Source organism: Hypomesus nipponensis, chromosome 15 (assembly GCF_054491055.1).
Source record: "Hypomesus nipponensis isolate SF chromosome 15, ASM5449105v1, whole genome shotgun sequence".
NCBI classification, from domain to species: Eukaryota; Metazoa; Chordata; class Actinopteri; order Osmeriformes; family Osmeridae; genus Hypomesus; species Hypomesus nipponensis.
In genome coordinates this window covers 12,925,484-12,935,290 of record NC_140375.1, presented here as the reverse complement: position 1 = coordinate 12,935,290, position 9,807 = coordinate 12,925,484, and the positions used below count along the sequence as shown (strand labels likewise).

The window sequence follows — 9,807 nt, the reverse complement described above, 5'->3', positions numbered from 1 at the left end:
TACCAACACAAACACAATTACTAAACCATCTGCTTAAAAGGATTCCCTAGTGATACAAATTATGGCTATTAACCTTATCACAAGACAGAGTAGTGTTTTTCACTAGAATGACCAGGGGATGCGGCTGCAGCCAGGAATACCTAACCCCAGGTCTATTAAGTTAATTGGTTTTGGTAAACATGTACAATCTACTATCTACTCCATTATCTACTCCCATCCAAACTGTGGTTGTGTAATCAGAGCAATGCTCTGTTTCAGTTGATGATACAGATGCTCAGCATACAGTAGATTCCCCTAGCTGCTGTCCGTCGGATAGCCAATGAACATGACAGCAAGAACTGAAGGATAACCAATAAATAGATTTGGAGACCAGTTGATGTTGATAATGTTCTCTCTCTTGCGTTCTGTCCTGTGCCATCATTCCGGCCAACTTACAGTCTTGATAATTAGAAGTAGTTTGTTATTTTCAGATTTCCCTCATAAAGGATCTGGCAATGCGCTTTCAACATGTTCAATCAGAAGTCCATGGACCTTGCTCTTATTCAGAGACCATTGCTTGATTACACAATTACGTAACTCATAAGACCAGGGGAGGTAGAGGGTGATCTATCTCTATGATTGCATTCTAGAGGAGTTGGGCTGTTTATTCCAGTTATTTATTAATGATAGATCAAAGAGTCTCTGAGGATGAAGATCCTGTTGCTAGGAGACTGTGTCAGAAGCAGAACCATTAACACAGAGCATGGCGTTTCATATCCCAGGAGTCTGCTTCTCTAGGTGCTGACATGGGGGCCCCATCATTCCTCGTGGCTGTATCACAGATCACCCCACTGATATGTCTTGTTAATGAAAATGGTGGCTGTGTTTGCCCTCTCTCAGTCTCTCCTACCTTGCTTTGTATTTTTAGCGGTCAAAGTTTATTAACTGGCTGGTAAGTTGATTCTTGCATGTGTTGTGTGAATTTCAAAGGAGCAGTTGGATGTGTCTCTCATTTTGGTTGTGAACTCTGTATTCTGTGCATTTTCCAGAGGGAACACTTAAAAAAAAAACGTATTTGTCTCTGAGATCAGATATATTTTAATTCCCTATTAATAGTAATTTTAATTTAATGTGTTTTCCTTTGTAATGTTATAATTGCTTTCCTTAAAGATTGAACAGAGGGTTTCCCTTGGAGATCTGTTCAAACTTAAACTGGCTTTTGAGGTAAGATACTCCATTAGTCTTTGCTATTTATTTTAAGTAGATTTTAAGTAAATTCCCAATATTATGGGGCATAGGTATGATGACACCTTCTCATTCACAGGAGTTTGAAATGGATGGCTTGAGATCACTTGACACAATCAATTTTGGACTAATTGTGAAGAAGTGTTTAGGGTTACACAACATAGTAAGAGTAATTTAACTGAAAAGCACACATTTTAAAAACAGACCTTTCACATTTTTTCTCTTGCTCTCTCTTTCCCTCTTTCTAATCTTTCCTGTTCTGTATTTCGGTACTGAGCTTTAAACATGGTTCATTGTGTTTTAAACTTGATCAAATGATAATGAGTTTTACTTTCTTTGAATGTTCTTTAAATGTCACAGAACGATGCACAGATTCAAGAGCTATTCATGAAGATCGATTATTCAGGCCAGGGGAGGATAGTCTGGGTGAGATTAAATTCATTTCTTCCCATTTTTGCTTTCAATAGAGTAATAATTGCGTGAGCTGTGTCTCCTCCCCATGTTTCTGTGCTTCAGAAAATAATACAGCTATAATATGTGAGATGTTTTTGCTGTGGTAATAGCTTTTCTGAGGTCACAAGGTAATGCACCTGGAGTCCCAGCTTGTCGTCATTGTCTTACTTGTGCCATCTTGTGCATGCAGGATGAGTTCTGCACGTACATGCAACTGGAGTACACAGAGAAGGAGGAGTCTGTGACACGCACCAAACAGGTAGCCTTCACTCTGCCTGCCACCATCAAGGCCCTGTGCCATGGAGAACCCATTCTCAAGGTCCACTGCACCCCAGATGGCACTGTCATTACTTTGAGGGAGGACGGGGCTGTGTACTACTGGACTTCTGAGTTGCAACTGAAGAAGAGCAAGACTGTGTTTGTATGTTTGGTCACTAATGAAATAGTCTATATTAGATTTTGTCATGTTTTAGTGGATACAGATTTATTAATTTTTTACTGCAGCATGAAAGACCACTAAATAGGAAACCAAAGTGGGCAACGGATTTGATCACAATGATGCAGTACAACAAAGTAATCATCGGAACTGGGTAATCATATAATTATAAATAATTTTCAAACCTAAACTCACATAATGTTGAGCGTCATATCTCTCTCTCCTGCCCTCCAGGGACAGAGAGATCCAATTATATGAGCTCTCTTCTCTGGAGCCTTATTGCCAGATTAGTGCACTGGAGACCGTGCCACTGAGGCTAGACTATTGGTGAGTCTCCAGCACAAACTGATGGTCACATGTCCGAGAGGCCATCTTCCATGCAGTCTCCAATGAGATTACTCTGGTCATTTCTTCTTTGTTCACAGCTACACTGGCCCTGATGAGTGTTGTATTCTGTATGGAGATGCCCAGGTAGCACGTCTCTCTGATTGACTACAGATGCAATTATTAGACAGGAATTGTTTATGGAATAAGACTCGGCTAATTATGAAATTTTGTTTTGTCTATCATCTAGGGTTGTGTGAATATTATATTAATCAAGTCTGTTGGTGAGACACTGAGGTAAATACACTCTTAATTTATTTTTCACGCATGGCCTAGCAAACAGACACTTCTGATCAAACTAATAGGGTAATACTAGCTACTGGTGTGTGGAATGTAGAAATGCAGCCATGTTGTCATGGCAGCTCAACACTGCTTTATACCTTCACAAGAACTCTGTAAAATCATTTATTCACAGAATGTGGAAGAAGTTACCAAAGATTGAAAATGTGCCCAACATTGGAATAGACATCGCTGTTCTTCATCCAAATGTGACTTATATTTGCTGGAAAGTCCATGAAGACTGGGTGACAAAGGTAATATTTAGCTCCCACCCAACTATGTTTTTTTGCCGCTCAATGTAGACTTTTTTATTCCACTCAAATTGAGTCCCAAATTAACCTTTTGGACAATGTGTAATTTATTTCCACACTGAATGTGCTATTCACTAAATGTTTATTTTGCATTTTAGGTTAAATACTTTCAAAATATTTGTGCTGTTGTGTCCACCTCCAACCATGAAGGCTCTGCTCTTGTCATAGGTAATGTCCATGTTTATACTAAGCTGTACTGTAAGAGCATGTTTAACATTTAACATATAACCTGTCATGTTCCTAAATGCTTTTTAAATAACATCACTCTTAGCGTATGATGGAGAGTTAGCGCTATAAGGATAAAACAGCAATTCATAACAGCACATTTGTATTCTATTTGAAGTGCCAATGTATCATACATTTGTATCAGTCTGATAAAATAGAGACAGAGGAGGCGGATGACTCATCTGGTAGAAGTTATGTGTAAGTGCTGGTACATGAAAAGTAATTCAATTTCTGTCCTCCACTAAAAGGCTGTGTGCTCCCGTCAACTAACATTGAGCGGCAGATGAGGGAGATCAGAGAGATGTGCCGGGAAGGTAAGGCCAAGAAGGTACTTGGGAACTGCACTCCCCAGCCTAGGGCAGCAGGTGACCAGACCGTCTTTACAATCTACAAAGGAGTAAAGACCTTTGACCTCTCTAAGAAGCACAACCTCCTGGTGACAGGTGGGATGGATAGACTCCTACGCATGTGGAACCCTTATGTTCCTGGGTGAGTAACAAAGAAGTGAACTTTCTTTTAACAGTAAGCTTCCCTGTTGGAGTGGAGCCAGCTTGTGGAAGGCTTAAGAGCTGTGGATGTCTGACGTTGGTATAAAGGTCATCTGTCGGAATTCTAACAACACACAATTACCCCATACCAAACCCCTCTGACAGGAAACCTACTGGCATCCTTAAGGGCCATTCAGCCCCCATTTTCTACCTCTGCATCATGTCAGAAGAAAATCGCATCCTCTCCGTCTCCATGGACAATGTTGCCAAGGTAACGTCCTCTCATCGTCCACCTAATCAACACTTATTTACTCATCAAAATAACAGAAGGGATTATAACTGTTTTTTGCTTCAGATTTGGGATATTCAGGATCAGTGCTGTCTGTTCACTGCTCATCCAAAAGCAAGTCAGATACGCGGAGACATGTCTGCATGCCTCTACTCTCCTTCAGTAAAATGCCTCTACGTCTCTGCTGACTCTTTAGCACTGCTCTCACTCAAGACGAGGTTGGTGCCTTCATCTCGCTCCAACACCTGGGGGTTTGTTTTGAAATGCAAAGAGAAGCTATGGCAGGAAACTATTTTATGATGGATTATACCAAACCAGATTAAATCTGGATTCAGTCAAGGATAGCGAGGGTCTTTTCAGTTTGATTTGACTTCTTTCTCTGTAATTTCAGGCCTCAGCCCCAGAGTCATGTGGTCATGTCCCACAAGGAGCCGGTGTTGTGTTGTGGTTACAGCCAGGAGTTCCGTCAGGTGGTCAGCTGCACCGAGGGTTCTGTGAGTCAAACTCCTTCAGAAGATTACGTCCTGGCAGTGCAGAGGCTGCTGCTGCCACAAACATGATGTCATACATGAATCCTATTATCAATCATCACACCATGTTTTGATTATTTGACTCTAGGTTGTGAAAGTCTGGGACTTTGATACAGGAGATGAAGTTTTTGAGTTTGGTGAAGCTCATGGACAGTCTGCCATCACATGCATGACCTTTGACCACAGAGGAAGGAGGTCTGTGGGGAACTGATCTTAGTGGTAGTATTGCATGTGCCAGCCAGCTGATGGATACCGTGTCATCTCCCTTACAGACTGGTCACAGGGGGAAGAGATGGCTGTCTAAAGATCTGGAACTTCAACAATGGCCAGTGTTTAAAGATACTGAAGAAAGGTGTGTTAATATAATATATGAATTAACAAATAAATATATAAGGCATCACAGAGATGTGTCATGTTTGTTAGTTTACTTACATAAAAGGAATTACATTTGTTATCTGTTAGATGGTGAATCCAGAGAGGTGTGTGACTGCAGCTATCTGACAGTCTACAGAAACACGTATGTAACCATGTGCGATGTGTAATCTGTCTGTAGTAAATATCCTTTGTTAAATATCCAATTTTTTAAAGGTATGTGATGTCTGTCGGTTGGGACCGGAAAATTGACATTTACTCTGTAAGTATGAATGTGATCTCAATAAGAAAGATCATGTCTTTGATAACAGATGTTGTTCTATATTTGATTTCATACATACAGTTCTATTCAGTATTTTACTGGGTTTCCCTGGTTACCATGTTCAATCATTTTTTACACTTGTTCTCATTCTTGGGTTTGCAGCTTCAGGAAATAGAGTTTTAACCTCAAATGTAGTTTCTCAGTGGTATACTATACATACTAGGCTGTTCAAAGGATTATCAATAAACATTTCTGAAGAGCAGTAATGTAATTCCGTACTTCACCCAGTGCATCACTATGTACAGGTATATCTTGTAGTTTCCTAGTACCTCAGAAGTACGGAACATGCAATTGTGCATCTCCTCATGTGAAATGACAGCAGTTTTACCAGTCTCTATGTTAATGTTACAGGAAACTCCTGAAGACTCCCATCATGTCCAGAGTCCTCTGCCCTCATGGCAGGATGACCTGGTGAGCACACGACTAAACACCATTTTTACAGAAGCAAGCTTTTTGTCTGAAATCCAGCCACATGCATTACAGCTGATGATTCACGCCTGCAGTCTCTCATTATAGAGTAATGTGTTGATGTTCCCTGATGTCCTCAGAAGAATGGTCACAAGGAGGACATCCTGTGTATAGCCCAGTGTCCACCGTCCCTCCTGGCCACCAGCAGCTATGACGGGGAGATCATTGTGTGGAATCTGTTGTCTGGACACATTCAGTGTCGCTATAAAAACCCTCCACCACCTCCCCATGAAGACCTGCAAGGTAGCAAATCCTGCTATGTGAGCATACAGACACATTAATGCTCCTAGTGAAGTATTAAGATGGCGTGCATGGACATTTTGTCAGAAGAACACAAAGAGTCATTTGTTATCAAACCTAGGGACTATAGGGTTCGCATGAAAGATTGAAAAGACCAGTTACATTCAATCTGAATGTTTATTTTCTGAAGGAGTGGATACAAGTGTTCCCAGCATCCTGTTTCTGCAGACCCGAGCACTGCATGTGGGGTTTTCCTCCGCAGCTTGCCTCGTCTCCTCTGGGTCCAAAGGTCAGTTATATGGAACACATAATTCATGAAATATATTGTAGAGCTAAGTCATGAATCTAATCATTAATTTCCTTTGTTTTTTTTAAGGTTGCATTAATTTCTGGAATGTGCTCAACGGTGGAAAATTTGTGGCCAGCTTTGAAGCAGTATGTTTAATCAGAGGCCAATTGTTCTCGGTGTATAAACGTGGCTTGGCATGTAATTACAGCACAGTGTCATTGTCTTACAGTCCAGATCTCAGCATCAGATCACCAAACTAGCTGTGACAAAGGATGACACATTACTCTACGCAGCAGACCAAGCTGGATTTGTCTATGTTTATGACATCAAGACATATGCACTTGGCACAGGACATACACTCCAAAAAGGTTTGTGTTTATTAGGATTGGTCGGGCAAAATAGAAACAGATAAGACTCTTAAGTGTTTCGTTTTCATGGCATATTGATCTCTCCAAACATCTTTGTTCAAGCAGCTAAAACCTACTGGCGAGCTCATACTAGCACCATTACTGGGTATGTTCAGGGATTAACAAGGAATGATCTTTCACATGTATCTCGTGATAAACTCTGTGTGTGTTAATGGTTGCCCTTTGCATCTTCTTAAGTTTGCAGATTGTGGACAGTGATCAAGTAGTGCTTACCTCCTCTGTAGACTTCACTGTCCGCCTGTGGAGCTCCAATGGACAGTTCATAGGTAGGGCTGGTTGGGGTCATTACTTTAGTTGCCACTTTTCTTACTTAATTTACAAAAAATTAACAATAGCTAGAAATGTTTTTTTGTGGAGAATGTACTGCCCCAGGCCTCGGCGGTTCACATCCTATATTATGATTTCCCTTCAAAGGAACATTTGGTCAAGCTGAAAACTGGAGTGTCCATACCCCATCCTCCTGGAAACACCCGTCTGTACCCTACGAGGTCTTGATGGATCCCCTCAGCATGCCCGTTCATCACTTGCTGGATGGAGAGAAAAGCATGGTGGATGTCACCAACACAGCTGTAGATGACAGTACTGCAGCAGGGCCAACGGTGAAATGGAATTTTACATTTAATCCCTGCTGCCAATGCACCCATGTTAAATCTTTATGGTTTTTTAGTGCTCATTTCTCTCTTTCAAATCATCTCTCTCTCTCTCTCTCTCTCTCTCTCTCTCTCTCTCTCTCTCTTTCTCTCCCTCTCTCTCTTTCTCTCCCTCTGTCTGCTTTTTGTGTTGATCTGGCCTGCTCTTGAGATGCATTAGCAGTCAGACTCACACAGCAAGTTTAGATATCCTTCAGTAACCATCAGTGACACAGACATTGAGGAGGAGATTAAAACCAGGACTTACCCTGAAGAACAGGGGAAACGGTGAGTTGAGCTGATCAGTTCACGTAAGAGTCAAAGTAAACAACTAACATATTCCTGCTGCATACTCAGTTTGTTGTCTCTTGCATGTCAGACTCCGTCATGAAATATTTAAGCACACCAACAAGCCACCCAACCATGGAGGTCCCAAAGCCTACCATACCCTGAAGTACTTTGATATCAAAGCAGCTCCAGCCACCTGTGAGAGGCCTGATCTTTCTCTCGCTGGAATCGATCCTTTCATATCCAGCCCTATGGACCCGGAGCCTCCACAGCCTGTCCACAAAGACAAAACAATGTTCACATTACCTGGATTACCATGAAGTCAACATGCCTCAAACGTGAATCTGTAGTAACATCTCAAGTGAAGACATGATATATTACAAATGTGTGTTCATAGTTTTTCTTTTGTATGTTGTTTTCATAGAAGCCTACAGTACATTTACATTTAGTCATTTAGCAGACATTCTTATCCAGAGCGACTTACAGTAAGTACAGGGACATTCCCCCAAGGCAAGTAGGGTGAAGTGCCTTGCCCAAGGACACAACGTCATTTGGCACAGCCGGGAATCGATCCGGCAACCTTTTGATTACTGGACCGATTCCCTAACTGCTCAGCGACCTGACTCAGCCAAGTAGTCAAGTAGTCAAAATCTCATCTCAACTAGAGACTTTCTGTCTCAGAACTGAGCTTGGTAGGCTCGTGGTTAGGGTGAAGAGTATTCTGCTTCATGTCTTGAGTTTCTATCACACAGCGAGTGCTCCATGCCTTGCTCATCAATGGAAGCATCTAGAGTGTGGTAAGTGCAGCTGCCAGTCACGATAAAGCAATTAAATTACAGGAGGATGTGGTATCACATATATACCATGGGTTGTGCTGCTGTCACCCTTCGCTTTTACGCCAGGTGAATTATTTTAAAAGAAGCAATTAAAGTACAATACAAAACACGTAATAAAAAAGAAATATATACACAGTTTTGTCCCTATAAACCCTATAATCTTATAAACAGGTTGAGGAAGTTAATGAGGCCCTCTGAGAGTTGGTTAGAAACACAGACAGACAGCTCAGTGCAAGTGGAATGTCAATTTCTAATTTTGCAGCGGCCGGCTACTTTCCAGCCAATTATGTTCCAGCAATCTTGTTCCAGCCAATTGCATTCAGTATGGCAGGTCCTCCTCCTTGTCTTATTTTGTGAAACGACTGTCAATCATTATCAAGCTTGAGGAAAGAGCAGAAGTTTAGACAAGAATTGGGGGTGCTGTTCCTTCCTCAATAATAAATCATACAGTCTCATAACAAATATGAGGGAAATGTTATCTACCTGTTAAGAGCTTTGCAATTTCGCCTGCTTTGTATGCTTGTAGGACCATTTTTTGAATAAAAAAATTGTATTAATTGATGGGTAAAACATCTTCCCGCTTGTACAACAGTTGTTTCTGTGCATCCACATATATAAGCGGATTTAATGGATTTAAATAATCTATTAGTGCCTTGTGAAATCAGCCACAAACTTGGCAACACACTGACTTACCTACTGAATGTGCTCAAATCACACCGAATGGGCACTCACAAATATAGTTTTTCATACCCTGTACAGGATAAAAAATCTCTCTCTCTCTCTCTCTCTCTCTCTCTCTCTCTCTCTCTCTCTCTCTCTCTCTCTCTCTCTTTAACCCTGTCTCCACCACGTGGTCCCAACCACAGGAAGAGGTTCAACGTCAACCTAAAGAGTGCAAATTCACTCACGCTCTCTCTCTCTCTCTCTCTCTCTCTCTCTCTCTCTCTCTCTCTCCCTCCCTCCCTCCCTCCCTCCCTCCCTCCCTCCCTCCCTCCCTCCCTCCCTCCCTCCCTCCCTCCCTCCCTCCCTCCCTCCCTCCCTCCCTCCCTCCCTCCCTCCCTCCCTCCCTCCCTCCCTCCCTCCCTCTCTCTCTCTCTCTATATATATATATATAGAGTAGATGTTTGTCTACTTGCTGTGCTCATTTTCTAAAGGGAAGAATGTTGTTTATTAAAAAGCTTTTTCAGTCACTTATTGTTTCATTTTATTGCACTGTGAGACAGATGCCAGTTAGTGATATTTCTGTGAAGTACGTCTGGGGGATTGGATAAATGGTTGTAAGCAGTAAGGGCATATCTTAAATCTCTTGTGACTGC

At 41.7% G+C, this 9,807-nt stretch overlaps 1 protein-coding gene across 1 annotated transcript; it reads left to right on the top strand.

The window, feature by feature from the left end:
• The first annotated feature begins 1,307 nt into the window (after positions 1 to 1,307).
• On the top strand, positions 1,308 to 9,014 carry wdr95 (WD40 repeat domain 95). Its single transcript, XM_084674749.1, has 27 exons — positions 1,308 to 1,387; positions 1,585 to 1,650; positions 1,868 to 2,098; positions 2,182 to 2,267; positions 2,348 to 2,440; positions 2,539 to 2,584; positions 2,688 to 2,734; positions 2,913 to 3,030; positions 3,186 to 3,255; positions 3,561 to 3,801; positions 3,966 to 4,071; positions 4,156 to 4,307; positions 4,481 to 4,583; positions 4,708 to 4,814; positions 4,892 to 4,971; positions 5,082 to 5,136; positions 5,208 to 5,253; positions 5,665 to 5,724; positions 5,862 to 6,024; positions 6,212 to 6,310; positions 6,398 to 6,456; positions 6,540 to 6,678; positions 6,784 to 6,823; positions 6,916 to 7,004; positions 7,153 to 7,337; positions 7,549 to 7,655; positions 7,747 to 9,014. Exons 1-27 carry the CDS (start codon positions 1,313 to 1,315, stop codon positions 7,973 to 7,975), a joined length of 2,892 nt encoding a protein of 963 aa, XP_084530875.1. The 5' UTR covers positions 1,308 to 1,312; the 3' UTR covers positions 7,976 to 9,014.
• The last annotated feature ends 793 nt before the right edge of the window (positions 9,015 to 9,807 follow it).